Source organism: Rana temporaria, chromosome 11, assembly GCF_905171775.1.
Source record: "Rana temporaria chromosome 11, aRanTem1.1, whole genome shotgun sequence".
Lineage (NCBI taxonomy): Eukaryota > Metazoa > Chordata > Amphibia > Anura > Ranidae > Rana > Rana temporaria.
Genome location: NC_053499.1, coordinates 10,162,901 through 10,182,095, shown reverse-complemented (window position 1 = coordinate 10,182,095; position 19,195 = coordinate 10,162,901). Strand labels below are relative to the sequence as shown.

Here is a 19,195-nt window from a genome sequence, read left to right as displayed (position 1 = left end):
TACTTTGGGACGACTTCAGGGCAAATTGCATTGACTTGCACTGAAGTCGTGGGCAGATCGCCTTGCCGAGTCGCTCTGGCAAGTCGTGCTGCCCCTGCGTGAACCGCTGTGTTTTTCTGTTGATCAAGACTTATTACATTGTAACTTCAAATATCACACTTTCAATTGGTTTAATAATGTCACTTTTTTTCCTTTATCCACAGAACCGTTATCTGTGAAATCACCGCAGATTGGAGCCAAAACTACCAATTCTATGTCCCTGACCTGGACACAACCAGACGAGTATCAGAGCTCATACACCTACAGGGTGCAGACCAATGTAACCTCATCATCTGAAATGATAAATAATATAATAGTGAGCGGTGCATCGGCTACAATAGGAAATCTGACAGCGGGAGAGACGTATACATTCCTGATTTATACAATATCTGCCTGTAACATACAATCAGACCCCACATCTATAACTGACTGCACCCGTAAGTACTACTGAACAGGAACAATAACTCATAAAAGCCTCATTCAACCATTGCCATCTCTCTGGCAAGAAGATCCATTTATTCTTAACAGCCAATCCAATTCTCTCCTTCATTCTCGTATACTTCACTAGATGTATGGAAGTTAAACAATCTGGTTTGTTGCCACCAGTCACAAGAACAGTTCTTGTTTTAGACCCATTGATTTATGCCCCATACACACGATCGGATTTTCCGTCGGAAAAACCTTGGATGGTTATTCCGACGGAATTCCGCTCAAGCTTGGCTTGCATACACACGGTCACACAAAAATGTTCTCTGAACATCCGAACGTCAAGAACGCGGTGACGTACAACAGTACGACGAGCCGAGAAAATTAAGTTCAATGCTTCCGAACATGCGTCGTATTGTTTCTGAGCATGCGTCGGAATTATGCGCGTCGGAATTGCTACAGACGACCGGATTTTCCAAAAGGATTTTTTCCGTCGGAAAATTTGAGAACCTCCTCTCAATGTTTTGTTGGCTGAAATTCCGACAGCAAAAGTTCGATGGAGCCTACACACGGTCGGAATTTCCGACCAAAAGCTCACATCGTACTTTTCTTGTCTGATTTTCCGTTGTTTTTTAGGCACCATTGAGAATAAACTGGTGGTAGTTTCCAATTTGTATGTAACACAATATTAGAGACACACATTTTAAGTAAAAAAATACTTTGGGCCAGATTCACGTAGATCTGCGGCGGCGTAACGTATCTCATTTACGTTACGCCGCCGCAAGTTTTACGGGCAAGTGCTTGATTCACAAAGCACTTGCCTGTAAAGTTGCGGCGGCGTAGCGTAAATCCCCCGGCGCAAGCCCGCGTAATTCAAATCAGCCGGATAGGGGGCGTAGAGCATTTAAATTAGGCGCGTTCCCGCGCCGAACCTAATGCGCATGCGCCGTCCCTAAAATTTCCCGTTAAATGACGTCATTGGTTTCGACCTGAACGTAATTGACGTCCAGCCCTATTCACGGGCGAGTTACGCAAACGACGTCAAATTTAAAAATTTCAACGCGGGAATGACGGCCATACTTAACATAGGATACGCCACCTAGGGGGCATGTTTATCTTTACGCCGCGTATCTCTTACGGAAACAGCGTATCTTTACTGCGACGGGCAAGCGTACGTTCGTGAATCGGCGTAACTACTCATTAGCATATTCTACGCCGACCTCAATGGACGCGCCACCTAGCGGCCAGCGTAAATATGGCACCCTAAGATATGACGGCGCAGGCCGTTGTATCTTAGGCATGTTTAAGTGTATCTCAGTTTGAGAATACATTTAGACATACGACGGGCTTAGATTCGGAGTTACGTCGGCGTATCTACTGATACGCCGGCGTAACTCTTTGTGAATCTGGCCCTTTATACTTAATTTTATGGCACACAAATGCAATATATTATTGATTTTTTGTAAAATAAAAAATATGAGGTCGCTGAAATTCTTAAAAAAAAAAAATGCAAAGGTCTCCAAAAATACATAGCAGGCCGCGTTTTCTTGTGTAGGAGTCCCTATAATGTGTGTTTACATGTGTATGTTGGAGTGGGGCTTAATATATATATATATATATATATTTTTTTTTTTTGGGGGGGGGTGTTGGGTGACAGTTCGCACTGTGATATGTGAACTGATCTAGGGTCTAAGGGTGTCATTAATTTTTAGGCCTGGTTCACACCTATGCATTTTTTGGTGCGTTTTCAGTTTTGCAGAAACACACTACAGTCCATATAACATGGCTTCCTATGAATGTAGTTCACATCTGTGCATTTTAGGAAAGGGGCGGGGACTTTTTGCTTCTATAGTCTTCAATGGATCAAAAACGAGTATTGCAAAAAGCCAAAAATATACCTGGAATATGCAAACTGCAACCTGCATAGGTGTGAACCAGGCCTTAATGGACACCCGCAGTGGTTCGCATAGGGCAGTGTGAACTGCCTGCGGGGGAGATGCGATGCGAGAACTGGCACTGGAATCGCGCTGGTTCCCGCATCACGCCAGTGTGAACCGCCACTTATAATAAAATTTGTGTGCGTGCTTTTTTTTTACTAATAAATTGTTGTTTTCCCTGTTAGTTCCCGGACAAGTTGTCGGTGCCGCAGCAAACAGTTACATGTCGGTGAATTCTCTGTTTGTGAACTGGACGGCGCCACAAGGAAAAGTGTCTAATTATACCGTCACTATAACAGAAGACATCAATAACACAATACAGACTCTCACAATACAGCCTAACACTATGCCAGTAAATGTTACTGGATTATTACCAGGAAGAGTCTACAATGTAACAATAGTGACAGTCAGCAGTTCCTGCAGCCAGGTGGCCCCTTCGCTGTCACAGGCTACATGTAAGTACCCTGTTTCTCCGAAAATAAGCCCTACCCCGAAAATAAGACCTAGCGTGAGTTTCTGCCATGGCTGCAATATAAGCCCTACCCCAGAAATAAGCCCTAGTAACCCAGTCACAGCGCTGGAGCTGCGATACCTAGAAGACACTCTGGGGGAGATGGCAGCGTCGGAGGAGGCGAACGAGGACCGCTGCAGGGGCTTCGATCTCAGGTAAGTAATTCATAATGAGCTAGTATGCATACTAGCTCATTATTCCTTTGTCTTGCAGGGTGTATTTTTTTTCTGAGAGGATTTACTTCCTCTTTAAAGCCTGCCTTGTTTACTCGTACCTACAGGTAAACCTAAAATAAGGCTTGCCTGTGGGTACAGTAAATTTCTCCTAAACGTGCACCAGTTAGGAGATATTTACTATAGTAGCAGCCAGTGACGTCACCGGCGCATGCACACTGCCCTTTCAATGGATGGCGTGCCGTCCATTGAGAGAGCCGTGCTGCTGCCATGACTGCCGCACAGGAGTGATGTCATCGGGGGGTTGTCCAGTCAAACTGCCGAAGCTTGCGAACCGGGAAGGAAGACCGGGTGAAGAGGGAAGCGATGTCAGCATTGACAGCATGCTGTTGGAGGGCTTCATTCTAAGGTAAGTGTTTCTTAATGTGCTAGTATGCAATGCGTGGAACTTTAAACAGCAAATATGACAAAAAATACGTATGATGATAATGCTATTAATACATTTTATAATGATAGTCAACATATGATTGTTTTATTTCCCAAATCCTTTCTTTATAGTTTTCTCCAAATACACAAGCAGACCATGCTGAGCAGAGATAAAGCGACAGGGGTTGGGACAAAGTTTTTTTTTAATGATTTCAAATTTAATGGAAGGTGATCATTATAACACCCCCCAGCCCCCCCCCCCCCCCCCCCCGCCCCATCATTGCCTTCCTTTAAAGCAGGTGAATCTTCTTCCATGCTATTGATTTATTTTTTCTTACATTTCCAAACAGATCCCACCCCACCGGGCAGCATAACCTTTACTATGGTAGGAACTAAGAATGTCACCTTATCTTGGGGAGAGCCAGTAAATATGGGCGGAGTGGTGAAGTCATATAATATCACTTATTGGAATTCTTCTTCTCCTTCAATCATTGCTGGAAATGTGACAAGCGACACAACATCTGTCACCCTTCAAAACTTAATATCGGGGACTAATTATACCATCTCTGTGGTGACAGTCGGAGTCTGGGGGTATCAGAGCACGTCTGTGATTGGATCGGTCTGTACAAGTAAGTTTTTGCTCCTCCTAAAAACTTTATTAACAAATATTCCTGGTCATTTTTCCGACATGAGTTTGAAAATTAAAGAGGGCCTGTCAGAATATAAAAAAAAAAAACATTTGCGTACCCAGATTCTCAAAACTCTTTCATACACTATATAAAAGTTACCAAAAAAAAACTATATCTGTCCATACAGCCAACGCTGGGAAGTCATCGTCCAAAGTGAAGCTGAAGTTGATCTCCTGAGTCCTCCACATCTCACACTGGTTTATCTTGCTGACCTCCGTCCCAATACAGGAGAGAGTAGTGCCATGGAGGTCAGCACCAGACAAACTCTGCTTCAGTGCCGGGAATTCATCACCGAAAGTTTGATGGGAAACTAAACTTCCAGGAGCGTTGGTCTCCTGGGTCCCTCACAGCTCACACTGGAGATCAGGAGGAGGAACCGGTAAGAGCTTCGGGGGATCCAGAAGATTGGCACTAGCAGAAGTGTTGGTTTACTAGTGGATTTTAGAGAGTGATCTCTATTTTATTCACAGCATCAGAGTGGTGTTCAGTGGTGTGGGAAAGGTATTTACAGCCTTCAAATATAGATTGCCGGCTGCGCTACGTACCGAGTGCAGGGTTGCGGGGTGTGCTACGTACCGAGTGCAGGGTTGCGCTATGTACTAAGTGCAGGGTTGTGCTACTTACTGAGTGCAGGGTTGTGGGATGTGCTATGTACTGAGTGCAGGGTTGTGGGGTGTGCTATGTACTGAGTGCAGGGTTGTGCTACGTACTGAGTGTAGGGTTGCGGGCTGCGCTATGTACTGACTGCAGGGTTGCGGGGTGCGCTATGTACTGAGTGCAGTGTTGCGCTAAGTATTAAGTACAGGGCTGTGGGGTGCAGAGGGGGGAGAGGAGAGTGGACGAGGGAGGAAAGTGAGAGAGCCCTAGCCCAGTCTTCAGTCCCTGTCTGTGGGAAGGTGTGTGTGACACAGTACCATCCATGCCAGCAGTGGGCAGAGTCGGTTCTTATAGATGGGTGAGGACAGGAGGCCACGGAGAAGCTTCTTCCAAAGGATCTTTTTAACGTCAGATGCAGCTGTCCCTGGCTGCCTGCACCTCCTGCCCTTCCTAGTTCTCTGACCCTGGTCAGCCTGTCCATCGATCCTGGGGAGGTCTTCGGAACTCTTCTTCCTCCAGGGCAACCAGTCCTGGCCACCCTGGTGTTTATCCCCGCTGTCTCCTGGAGCCGGGTGCTGTCCCACTCTCTGTATCTGCTGTCACCTGACTCTCCATGCTCACCCAGGGCAGCACCTGATTGGTCAGTCTGCTACTGGGCCACAGAGTGCCATGGAGCCAAGTACTGGAACAGCTGGGGGCTGGAAGGTATGCCCGCACCCCCATATCAGCGCCTCCAACTGATGTGTGCTCTAACTTGCCTATGGGTAGCGCTGGCCCTGCTGAAGACAGAAGCCTCACAGGAAAGTTTATCATAATGTGCAAGTAGGGCAAGGACTCCCGGGTCACATTTAACATGATTTTGCTTTAATATAATGATGCCGCAAGTTCAATAGAGATGTTGATTACTATGAAAATATCACTTTAAAAAAATAATTCATATTTTCCTCTTTCAGTTCCTGGGCAAGCTTTAGCCATCACAGTAAACAATTACGAGTCGGTGGATTCTCTGGTAGTAAACTGGACAGCGCCAGCGGGAAAAGTGTCCAAATATGTTGTCAGTATAATTGGTGATGTAAATGGAACTCAAGAAACAAATTCTCTATCGGTGACTTTCTTAAAATTGCTACCAGGCAGAAGTTATATGATCACCATACAGACTTTCAGTGGGGACTCCGCCAATACAGCCCCACCAGTGACTGAGGCCACATGTAAGTATTGCCAAGTCATATGTCCTGATGAGCCTGTTGCAGGGGCAGACTGACAACTCATGGGGACCTCGGGCAATAGAAGATTATGGGGCCCCTGGGCTTACAGATGGCCGCCGCGCCAGGAGGCAGTGCAGAGGCGGGGCAGCTAAAATCTCAGGATTTTCATATCAAAAGCATGTCGGTTTCAGACATATCAGGGACAGATGTAAAAAAAAACACAGATTTTTACATACTGTCCCTGGTTTTACTGAGCCTGGCAACCCTGATAGGGCCCCCTAGTGGCATGGGGCTCTAGGGCAGTGCCCGAGTGCCTCAATGGTCAGTCCGCCCCTGGCCTGTTGTGAGTGTTGTATTCAGGGCTGCTGATAAGGCAGTACAGCCGGCCCTCCTGTATTGGACCCAGGCCCCATCAGTTCAAAAGGAGGTCTGGGCACCTGCCTAGCAGAAGGGCCCGGCTCTACTGCCCTTTCGCTGACACTTGTGACTCTTGTGGATTCCCCTGCTGCACTACAGGCTTCTCCTCCTCTCCCACCGAGTGTGCTGCAGGGGGATCAGTTGTATTTAGGGTGACCACATTTCCAAATTACCATTCAGGGACACCCTCCCTTCCCAAAAATCAGCTTGTGCTGTAACGAATCACAGCACAGTGATTGGACACAAGAGACGGGATTTATGATTTCTCCAATCACAAGCAGGGGGCGGGGACTGTGCTCCTCCAAGCATTCCCGGCCAGGACAAGTACCGTCAGTGAGTAAAGCCTGGGGGGGTGGCTGTGTCAGTTTCATTCCGGGACACTGTATTGTCCTGGAATGAATGTGCCCAGGTCAGACCTGCAAAATGCGGGACTGTCCCGGGCAAGCCGGGACACATGGTCACCCTAGTTCTATTATCTGCACCCTCTTACATATGCTGTCGGGATGCGACCTGGTTCTGACTTGCTGCAAGTTCATTCTCACCATAAAGGGGCCCTGGTGAAGAAACAGGCTGGGACTTAGACTCAGCACCCTGGGGAACACTGGGTTGGTGTTCTACAAGGGCTCACTACCACAGAAACCTAACACATATTCATGATGTTGAAGTCCAGACGAAAAAGTTACAACTTTAATTATTGGTGCCCTTTCACATGAGCGGACCAATCGGGTACACCTGTCAGTTTTTCAGGCAGAACCGATCGAACCCTCCAGTCTCCTCAATGGTGCCGCTGGTGTCAACGGACACCCGCCGACATCTGATTACGATTCTGTTTGCTTAAAACAGATGGATGGGCTGGCAGTCGGGTGTAAACGGACAGACGGTCCATTTATATCCAACTGCCCATTTGTATAGCACTGATCACTGTATAAATGTGAATGGTCCCAAAATAGCATCAAAAGTGTCCGATGTGTCCGCAAAAATCGCAAATCGCCGCCATAACTAGTAAAAAAAAAATATAATAATAAAAATGCCATAAAACTACCCTCTATTTTGCGCAAACCAATCAATATACACGTATTGCGATTTTACCAAAAATATGTAGGAGAATACGTATCAGCCTAAACTGAGAAAAAATTTGCTTTAGAAAAAAAATGGGATTATTTATTAGCAAAAAGTACAAAATATTGCTTTGCTTTTTTCAAAATTGTCGGAGTGGTGATCAAATAAATACCACCTATTTGTGGGGAAAAAAAGGACGTCAATTTTGTTTGGGAGCCACGTAGCACGACCGCGCAATTGTCAGTTAAAGCGACGCAGTGCCGAATCGCAAAAAGTGTCTCGGTCATTTGGCCAGTCAAATGGTCCGGGGCTGAAGTGGTTAATATAACTATAGTATGCTGTGTAAAATTAAATAACACAGAAATTTAAATTAGAAAATATATTATTTTTTGCCAAAATTATTATTGTAGGAGAAAAAGTATAGCAAAGTGAAGCAAAAGCTTTGGTCGAGTGCCATGAAAAAAAGAGGTGCTCACTTCCCCCCACTTCCCATTCTATTAATCTCTGCAGTACTAAAAAAAAAGGGCCCGCTGAAGATCTGGGAGGATCTGACACTTCTGGGAGTGTCAGATTCCTGATCCTTTGCTGCACTCTGTGGTTCAATCTGCCCGCCTGTACTTCAGAACTGTAGGCATGGACATTGGTGGAAAAATTTGGTGTATATCGCGCTGACATATATCTAGTAGCAGCCAGCACAACACTGAAGCCCTGTACACACGATCGGTTTGTCTGATGAAAACGGACCGATGGACAAACCAATCGTGTGTGGGCCCCATCGGTTTGTTTTCCATCGGTGAAAATTTTTTTTTAACATGTTTTACATTTTTCCTATGGATAAAAAAACTATACAAAAAAAAAACGATCGTCTGTGTGGAAGTCCATTGTTCAAAAATCCATGCATGTTCAGAATCAAGTCGCCACATGCTCGGAAGCATTGAGCTTCATTTTTCTCAGCACGTCGTTGTGTTTTACGTCACCGTGTTCTGACACGGTTGGATTTTTGACCGATGGTGTGTAGGCAAGACTGATGAAAGTTCATCGGATATCCGGCAAAAAAATCCATCGGATTAGATTCCATCAGATATCCGATCGTGTGTACAGGGCTTTAGACAAGTGTAAATCAAGGAATAAGTAAAAAGTAAAATTATGTGGAGCGCTCAAAACATGGACATACATATTTATTCAAACATAATGCACACTGTGCAATGACCACAAAAACTGATAATAATGAAAATAAGATGTGAAATTCACACCCAAACTCAAGTCCACATGCCATCAGCAGTCTTTAAATAAACGGTGAAAACAAATTACCGTATATACTCGAGTATAAGCCGACCCGAATATAAGCCGAGGCACCTAATTTTACCACAAAAAAATCGGAAAACATATTGACTCTAGTAGGGTTGACCCGATACCACTTTTTTTAGACCGAGTACAAGTACCGATACTTTTTTCAAGTACTCGCCAACAGGCCCGGACTGGGACAAAAAATAGGCCCGGGCATTTTGGATTGAGCAGCCCATGACATGCTAACCGGCATCTCTGGCAGAGAACATGCGGGGAGGTGGAGAGCACTGGGGGGTGGTTGAGAGCACTGGGGGGTGGCAGAGAGCATGGAGGGAGTTGGAGAGCACTGGGGGGGGGTGGCAGAGAGCATGGGGGTGGTGGAGAACACTGGAGGGGGGATTGCAAAAAGAACTAGGGGGGTGGCAGAGAGCATGGGGGAGGTGGAGAGCACTAGGGGGTGGCAGAGAGCCCTGGGGGGTGGCAGAGAGCACTGGGGGGTGGCAGAGAGCACTGGGGGGAGGTTGAAAGCACTAGGGGGGTGTGGCTCGTCCCGACGTGTTTCGTCTAAAGAGACATCATCTGGGGTCATTGGTAGAGGTAAGTGTAACAGTCAGGGGTTAACACCGTTTACGATATTCTATTCCACCAACCCTCAACAGCTTATCCGACACTCCACAATCCAGCAGACACGATCTATATGGATTTTCCCAGAATAACAAGACACAAGCTCTGTTTTCTGGTTCCAAACGAATGAATACTTTAATTGTAAACTCAGCTCTTCTTATACAGTTAGCAACCAAATATGGACAATTACTCAACTTCACCCACAACATGACACAAGGAACTTCAATACACATTCCTTTAGATAATGACATTCAGAAAATCTACATGAACTAATTATTAATCATTACCCAGACGTTCTGACTCCGCGACAAGCTATTCTCACCTGATGCACAATACACATTCCTTTAACATAAGTCAGACATTCCTTTAACATAAGTCAGACATCTGACCTTTTAGATTGTGTTAATTCTCATCACATATTATCATCAATAGAACTTTCACACAATACAGGGTTAGTTAGCATAGCACCATGAAATATCTTAGGAGCCAGGCTTAATTAACACAATAGACAATAGAATGCAAGCTTTCATCACTACAGCCAGGTAGCTGGAGGTAATTAACATCAATTAACATATTAACAGTAGCAGACTTAATTAGCACCTCAACAGTCTATGTTCCACATTGAAGGAGACACTCTCCTATTGACCTGTTGTGGTCAGAATTAACAACTTGTAATATTTCAAGATATCCTGCAATACATGAATTATCATTACTGTCCCATCTCATGTAATTCATGATATCATTTCTCAGTCATCCTATGCCCCTATTGGACATAGGATGACCCTAGACCCAAGAGTCATTAGTGAAGCTGGCACAGGAGTACCCCACATCCTTCAAGAGCCTCTGGGTCCCACGGGCCATTCCGTTACAGTAAGTTTTCAGGGCCATCTTAATTCTGAAGGTTCATTTAGCAACTGGCTCTGTTTACATACCGTATTTCTCGCGGTATAACGCGCTCCCGCGTATACCGCGCACCCCTAAAGTGGCCCCGAATCCTGTGGGAAAAAAGTTTTTTTTGTACTTACAGTTTTGGTGTCTTGCGCGGCGTCCATCGGCGGCCTCGTCTGGTCTGGCGTCCGTCTGCGGCTTCGGGTGTCCTCTTCGTCGGGTCCGGCGTCCTTCTGCGGCTTCAGGTGTCCTCTTCGTCAGGTCCGGGGTCCGTCTGCGGGCTTCGGGTGTCCTCTTCGTCGGGTCCGGCGTCCTTCTGCGGCGTCCTCGCGTCCTCCCCGCTCGTTTCCCGCGCCGAGTTTGAATACTGCGCCAACATATACAGAGCGCAGTACACTCGTGTATTGTCGGGCAGGCTCCGCAACACTCGCGCTCACGTCCTGTACGTCCAGGACGTGAGCGCGGAAGGAGCCGAGACTGGACGACTATACCCGAGTGTACTGTGCTCAGTATATGTCGGCGCAGTATTCAAAACTCGGTGCGGGAAAGCGCGTATCGGCACCCACGATTTTGCCCTGATTTTCAGGGCAAAAAAGTGAGCGGTATACGCCGATAAATACGGTACTTTGATCTCCAATAATGTTTGTTATATTTTGTCCCTACAGATCCAACTCCTCCACAATCTCTGAATTTTAATAGTGTTGGTTCAGACAGCATCACAATATCTTGGGAAGACCCAGCAAATATGACCGGCCTGGCACTGTCCTATAATATTATTTGGAATTCTACTTCCATCAGTGGAACTGTTATAAGCAATGCACCAACTGTCACCCTGCAGAGCCTGGCACCTGCGACTAATTACACCATTACTGTGATCACAGTCGGAGCCCGGGGGTATCAGAGCACGCCTGTTACTGGATGGATATTCACAAGTATGTTTTGCCTTTGATTGATTTTCATAACTTATACGTCAGCCATATATTTAGAAATGCATTTGAAACATTAGTGCCTTCTCTAATGGTCGGTAGACATGTGCAATTCGTTCCGAATTTCATTTTTTTTTGCAAATTTTCGACAAATTCGGTACTTCGGAAACATCCGAATTACCGAAAACCCGTTAACTAATTTTTCTGAATATTCGTAAATTCTAATATTCTGAAATTAGAAAAACAGAAAATGCGAAAATCGGAAATAATAAATAACTATTAAATTATAGGTATTGGAATTTCTTTTCAAATTTGGCTGTTGGTGAACGTTAGGAATACGAATTTATCCAAAGTCATGAATTATCCGAAAATAACGCATGCCGCATATAAATGAATGAAAAGTAACAAAATAATAATAATAAATAACAATAATAATAATAGTAGAAACTTTTTTATTATTATTATTTATTATTAATTTGAAAGGAAATTCCAATACCTATAATTTAATAGTTCTATTTACAATTGTACTCCAGTGCCTAAAAAGTCCAGTTAGGGGATATTTTCTTCTTCTGTATAATTTAAAGTAGCACTATAGCTTCTATTTTTTTTTTTTTTTTTAAATAACAAACATGTCCTACTTACCTCCGCTGTGCAGCTCGTTTTGCACAGAGTGGCCCCGATCCTTGTCTTCTTGGGGCCCCTCGACGGCTGTTTTTTCGCTCCTCCCCACATCAGCTTATCCCCCTGGGAAGCCCTTTTCCAGGGGGGTTACCTTGCGGGTGCGCTCCCGAGTCCTGTATTCGGCATCCATAGCCGCCAACTACAAGACTCGACCCCGCCCCTCTCATCATTGGAGTTGATTGACAGCAGCACGAGCCAATGGCTTCACTGCTATCAATCTATCCAATGAAGAGCCAAGAAGCCCGGGACGAGAAACCAGCGCGTTCTCGACACGGGACTTCCAAGGGCTCAGGTAAGTAAACGGGGGGCTGGGGGGCCGGTAAGCATTGAATGTTTTTTCACCTTAATGCATAGGTGAAAACACAAAGCTTTACAACCCCTTTAATAGTTAGTTATTATTAGTTAGTTAGTTAATTAGTTCCAATTTTCAGATTTTCTTTCTTATTTTCGAATTTTCAGATTTTTCAGAATTTTATTTTCAGATTTACAAATTTTCAAATTTGCAAATTGCGATCATAACGAAGGACCAGAAAAACGAAAGTAAAAAGAAAGCGAACAAAACGAAAACAAAAATGAATGAATTTTTTGGCAGTGCACATGTCTAATGGCCAGCTATATGGCACTGTACATTTTAGACTCTCAAAACTTAACTCTTGTTAACTTGCTGCACATTTTCATTGGCAAGTTGTACACTTGCAGAGCACTTGAAGCACAACTTCTAGTTGACACTTTTCCAATTTGTAGCAAATTTGCAAGTCTCTAGCAAGAGCAAAGTTGCAGTGGTGAGTCTACATCAAGAGCTCTGCAAGTCTACAGCATCAAAGTTCAGCCACAGTGCCCCCTGTGGTGGGATGAGTATTGCACAAAATAACTCAACCAGGCATCGCAGCAGACTTGCAGAATGTTTGCAAAAAAAGTTGATCTGGAGTCATGCAGTGCAACAAACTTGTGAAGCCCGGCAAGTCTAGCAATAGCTTAGCAAGTTGTTTTCAAACTTGCATCACAATTGTTTGCTATCTGGGTTGTGGACAGTGAAAATCTATTGAAAACACTCTGTCCATATAATTGATCTGAGAGTGGCTGTAAAAGTGAAACCCCTGCTAATGAGAGAACCAGGCAATGTCTAATGCCGGGTACACATGATCGGAAATTCCAACAAGAAAAGTCCGACGTGAGCTTTTGGTCGGATATTCCGACCGTGTGTAGGCTCCATCGGAATTTTTCTGTCGGAATTTCCAATTTCTCAAATTTTCCGACAAGAAAAGTTGTTGGAGGAAATTTTGATCGTCTGTATGCAATTCCAACGCACCAAAAACCGCGCATGCGCAGAAGTCGACGCATGCTCGGAAGCATTGAACTTCATTTTTCTCTGCTCGTCGTAGTGTTGTACGTCACCGCGTTCTTGACGGTCGGAATTTGGTGTGCCCGTGTGTATGGAAGACAAGTTTGAGCCAAGATTCTGTCGGAAAAAAATCCACGGTTTTCTTGTTGGATTTTCCGATCATGTGTACGCCGCATGTGCCATGTTAAGAGCCCACCAACTGGAATACCTGAGCCCTAAAGGAGGTGAAGTTTGATTTACTCCAAAAACTGATTTATTCTTCTGTTTTCCTGCAGTGAACATGTTGATTATTGAAAGTTGTGGACTCTTAGCAGTTGTTTTAGTCCACACACATGGATTCTCAACTCTGGGTCCACCCTCTTCTCTAATGGGGTGCCCCTTTTGTGAAAGGCCTCCAGACCAAAGCCAGTGTGCCCTACTGAAAATCTGCATCTAGAGTCTCCTTTTGACTTTTGCCTGGACCTTATCCAGCATGGCCAATTCCAGTTTTGCCCAAGACCACTCAACTCAGGGTATTGTTAGTAGTTTGATGGCACCAAGAGTTAAAAGAAAATTGTTGCCTGTCATACAAGGTTAGCATGTCGTTTATGCAACAACAGTTCTCACATATTATACTTGATTGGTAGTTCTGGAATTTGCCACTAGATGGTAGTATAATGTTGGTTTAAAGTTTGATGTTCTTGCTAGTAGATCTACGTGCTCACGGGTATAATGTAATGCCTGTCTCAGTGATATTGTTGTTCCTGTTTTCTGATAAAATTAGAAGAACACCCGTGTGTCTAGTAGCATTATGAGACTGGGGAGAGACATATCTGCAGCAGATGTCCAAAATACAATGATGTGATGAGGATGTTTAATTACCTTTTTAGGTCCTCTGGAGCAGCCGGGCGGTATAAAGGTTGTTCGCTCAACATCTGGAGATGCTATGGATGTCACCTTCCAAGGGTTCGATACCTCAAACGGACCAATAGTGGCTTATGCCATCATTGTGACGACTGACCTGAATGGTATGACTAGCAAACTGAATACCTATTTATATATATTATATTTTCCAGTAGCCAATTTCACTTTATACCTTATTATTTAAAGTCCTTATCTTATGACTGTCAGTCACCGACTCTCTGTTATGCCCCTCCAGCATGCACTGGAGCACCGGGCTGTGCCAGGGGTGGTAGCGGCTGGCCGAGACTCTCGGAAGTATGCTGGGAGGCTAAGCTAGCTTCTGGTCCAGACATCCAGGTGGATCAATTTTAAATGGAATTCAAATTCAAATAGTTTTGAATTTTCAGAATTCGGTCGAACTTAATTTGACCGAATTCCGAAAATTTGAATCAATTTGAACTCGAATAAACGAAACACATTTATGTAAATAACAAATTAAAAGGAAACAAAGCACATTTCTTCATTCTGTACATGTCTAAAAAACAATTAACATAAAGTCCAGAACAAATTTTATTCAGAAATCCCATACAGTTAAAAGATCCAGTGTTGGGGGCTCAAATGGATTTTTTTTTTTTAGAACTACCGTATATACTCGTGTAGAAGCCGAGTTTTTCAGCAAATTTTTTTGTGCTGAAAATGCCCCCCTCAGCTTATAGTCGAGTCACCTTTTTGCGCCTGATCTTCCAAATTTGGTGACCCCGTACTGGTCGGCCGTAGGTCTCCTGGACCCCAAACTGGGCACACATGTAGCCCCACTCTTCCTATACAGGTGTGCAAAGTTTGTTATCCGGGGGATCTACGGCTGGGGAGCACCAATTTTTCAAAGCCGGGCACCCCTTCCATAAACTCCCATGTTAAATGTCAGTCTAGTCATGGACACAGTGAGGCATGGGCACAGTGAGGCATGGGCGCAGTGAGGCATGGGCGCAGTGAGGCATGCACATGGAAACAGTGAGGCATGGACACAGTGAGGCAAAGTGAGGCACAGAGAGGTGAGGCATGCAGATGGACACCCTAGGCTTATACTCGAGTCAATACGTTTTCCCAGTTTGTTGTGGTAAAATTAGGTGCCTCGGGTTATATTCGGGTCGGCTTATACTCGAGTATATACGGTACATAGAAATGAGAAAATATTTCATAAATAATAAGTATATGGACTTACAATTATTAATACTTGAAAATGTTGCATACTTAACCTTTATTCATCATTGATTGCATTCCTTCAGCCACCGGGTACACTTAATATTTATGAAATCTTTTATGTGATATCTTCATACCCCTGTTTTTGGCCCTGTTTGGTACCCCAAAAAATATTGGCTTTTTATTTTGTTTTATTTTATGCATCTTGTAATTTAACGTTACATATACATTTTGAACCTTAAAGCTCAATCTTTGGAAAGGTCACCTTTACATTAGTGGTCAATGCCACCTTTAATAATTAGTGGTAGGTAATAAAAATGTCCCAAAATACAGTACATTATTAGTATTTAAAAAAATATTTTGAACCTAAGCTTTTGCTGAAGACTCGGAATGTTACTGGTCATGCATTCAGACACTAGGCAGAATCGGAAATGGATGGGGGATAATATCTTATTGCACTATAACTATGCTAGCCCATGCTGGCAGAGATTACTGCCGAGATGCTGTCCATATTTCTAGAGGTTGGTACAGAGCATAAAAGGCTCTTTTTTTCAGCCAGGATAAGTTGAGATTTAAGTTTTCTGGTGCGCCCAAATTTGACATAGAGAGGTGCTTTCAAGGGTTATACAGTACACCTCTGACCCCCTTGCCCCCTCTGCCTCTACCCTAGCATTCATTTTAAGACCTTTTGATTTAGGGTTATAAAAGGCCAGTTCTTTAATTTTTTTGTAATTCCTTCCTATTCAACAATATTTAGAGGGTAATGAATCTTTTTTGAACATTTGTCACTTCTTTTACATTGTTAATGTTTTTTTTCTTTCTTTATTTTGTAAGCCAACAAGTCACCTGAAGGGGTTTTAGCTAAGACATACAATGACTTCAAGAATGGGACAACCAAGACTTACGTGACCTCCATAATTGAGCAAAAATCACAGAGAGTTTCACGATCCAGTGAGATAGGTGCACATGTGGGGGATGGGTCTGAATCACATGGATACGTCAATGGACCATTGGACTCAACGTTACAGTACAGGTAAAGTAAATCTATTTTCCTGCATAAAATGTGAATTGTGTATAAAAAAAAAAAGTGTACAGTATGACAATTTCATGGGCTTGTTAAAAAAAATGCACCTAAATGTTGTATTTCATTTGGATATTGATTAATTTGTATATCTTTGGAGGTGCAGGGAGATCTTCAGAGAATATGTGACGCTGCTGGTCAAGATTGTTATGGCTGAATTAGGAGAAGCTTGGAGAAGTGAATTAGGTATCACTTCTCCAAGTTTAAAATATAGTGGCTTTAGCTTAGGAATTGTAATAAAGGTGTTAAAAGCAGATTGTGCCAGAACTACTGGTGTATGATTTATGCAGAGACAATTTATGCTTTCCCTGTCCCTGTCCCACCCCCCCCCTCAATTTCACTATGATCTTTGATGGTCCAGTGCATGCGCAGATGTGGCGAATGGCTGTGCCCGGCCTTGTGGAGCTGCCAGACCACACAAAAAGTCCTCCATAATTGATGCCCGAAAGAGGACTTTAGTGCGTGCTTACATTGATTTGATTTTTTTATTATTTGTAAAGCGCCAAATACAGTTCATGAACTGCGCCTAGGGAGTACATGGACATCCTCCAGTGCTTGCTCTGCTCACGTGCACTCTGTTAGAGCCGCGCGCTCTGCGATCACCAACTCCTTGGGAGATACTGGCCCTTTACCACGTAATTAGCTTTTCCAATGACAGTTGATCACATGATGTAAACAGAAGCTAGTAATCTGCTTTTTTTCAGCGTGAGAAGAAAATAAATAAAGCCCATTTCCGGCTTCTGTAAAAGGGACATTGGTCCCACACAGTGTCAGGTCACCTGTGGCTAGGTGACAAGTACACCCCGTGGGGGTCAGGGATGCACCACAGGGTAGTGAACCCTATAGCCGACTGCTGCGATCAAAGAGGAAGCATGAACCCAAGATCGCCCAGGGTGCGGAGTCTAAGACCCAGCTTTGTGTTCACCAGAGCCTCTAGTGGTGAGGATGGCCTTCGCCACAGCTGGATCCAGGTCGCGACCCCTGGGATCCCCTAGGTCACGCTCCACAGAGAGAGAGGGGAAGCAGCAGGCAGGACAAATGGTAGTGATGGGTAAGCCAAGGTCAGGGCAACAGGCAGACAGGGTAACCAAGGGACAGGCAAAAGGTCAAGGGCACAGGCAAACAGGAGAAGTCAGGGACGAGAAAAAACGGTACACAGAGAGGTAATCGTAGCACACTGCAGACAGGAACTTGAGCAAACACTGTTGAACAGCACTGCAGGCCTGTAGTGCAATAGTTAATATAGACTTCCTGGGATGGCCTGGGTGGGGCCATACAGGAAGGAGAGGAAATAAGAAGGTAACCAGAACAAAGTCAGGCCTCTAATGGACAGATGGAAACAGGTAAGCTGCCAGAATATTGCATATCCATGACACACAGTCACCGGCATACTGCTAACCAGTGCCATCTAGTGCTCCTAACCAGTGCCCACCAGTGCCACCCAGCAGTGCCCAACAGTACTGTTAACCAGTGCCACCTATGAGTGCCCATCAGTGCCACCTATTAGTACCCTTTAGTGCCGCCTATCAGTGCCCTTCAATGTCGCCTATCAGTGACACCTATCAGTGCAGCCTCGCTAGTGCCTCCTAATCAGTGCCCACCAGTGCCGACTCATAAGTGCAGCCCATCAGTGACCATCAATGAAGGAAAAAAATACGTGTTTGCAAAATTTTATAACAAACTATGAAAACTATCTGTTTTTTATTTTTATTTTATTTCAGTCTTTTTGTTTGTTTAGAAAAAAAATAAAAAGCCCAGTGGTGAATAATACCACCAAAAGAAAGCTCTATTTGTGTGAAGAAAATTATAAAAATGTCATATGGGTACAATGTTACATGGCCGCGCAATTGTCATTCAAATTGTGAAAGCGCTGTAGGGCTGAAAATTGGCCTGGGCAGGGAGGGGGTATATGTGCCCAGTAAGCAAGTGGTTAAAGGATGAATTAAATAATATCACATGCACTGATCTCTTTATTTTCAGGGTGAGTGTTGCAGGCTTTACTCGAGTAAATTATGACCCCACCATAGGCACCATCAATGAGGATCAATCAACAGCGACTATCACCAGCTTCTCTGGATCTCCTTCCGTAACTACTACTACTGCTACCACTACAACAAAAGCCACCTCTGCCAGCACAAAGCCAAGCTATACAAATGCTACTGTAACAACATCTAATACAGGCACACACCATGGGCAACACATTTGTTGTCTACCCCTTTCATATTTTCAACTCATGATATTCGTGCTTTATTCTTTCATTTATAGATGAAGTGGAACTCATATTACCAACTGAATAAAGGTCTCATGAGCAAAGCTTATCAAAGCATGTGAAAAGTATATCAGTATTCCGATAATGAATTCTAATCATCTGTTTTTTGTTTGTTTTTTTTGTTTTATTTTTTTACTTTTGTTGTTATAAAGGTTACACCATGCTTTCATATGCCTTTTTTTTTGTGACTGAGGTACATCGATGACATACTGGCACTGTAGACTTAAATCTGAACAGGAACTGAGGAAATGTACTGTATGTTTGAATTGAATAAAATTGAGCACAATATAAAGTTAACTTTTAATTTTGACAAAGTAGCAATTGCATTTTTGGATCTACTCACTTCCATAGAATGGGACATCTACCGTATATACTCAAGTATAAGCCAAGTTTTTCAGCCTTTTTTTAGGGCTGAAAATACCCCTCTCGGCTTATAATCGAGTCAGTGTACCTTGGGGGCGTCCATTTTTTAAAACTCGCAGCTTCCTCCTGGCCCGTCCCGTTCTGTGGCGATTGACGTTTGAGACTGTGTTCGG

General features: G+C 44.0%; 1 protein-coding gene across 1 annotated transcript in view; it reads left to right on the top strand.

The window, feature by feature from the left end:
* LOC120917026 (receptor-type tyrosine-protein phosphatase eta-like) overlaps nt 1-18,900 on the top strand; it is a 34,748-nt gene extending 15,848 nt beyond the window's left edge. The window contains exons 6-13 of the mRNA XM_040328015.1: nt 204-476; nt 2,588-2,857; nt 3,863-4,141; nt 5,752-6,006; nt 10,944-11,210; nt 14,097-14,234; nt 16,144-16,342; nt 18,371-18,900. Of these exons, the coding sequence (XP_040183949.1) occupies nt 204-476; nt 2,588-2,857; nt 3,863-4,141; nt 5,752-6,006; nt 10,944-11,210; nt 14,097-14,234; nt 16,144-16,342; nt 18,371-18,659 (1,970 nt within the window). The 3' untranslated portion in view covers nt 18,660-18,900. The remainder of the gene's footprint in view (nt 1-203; nt 477-2,587; nt 2,858-3,862; nt 4,142-5,751; nt 6,007-10,943; nt 11,211-14,096; nt 14,235-16,143; nt 16,343-18,370) is intronic.
* Nucleotides 18,901-19,195: the final 295 nt, after the last annotated feature.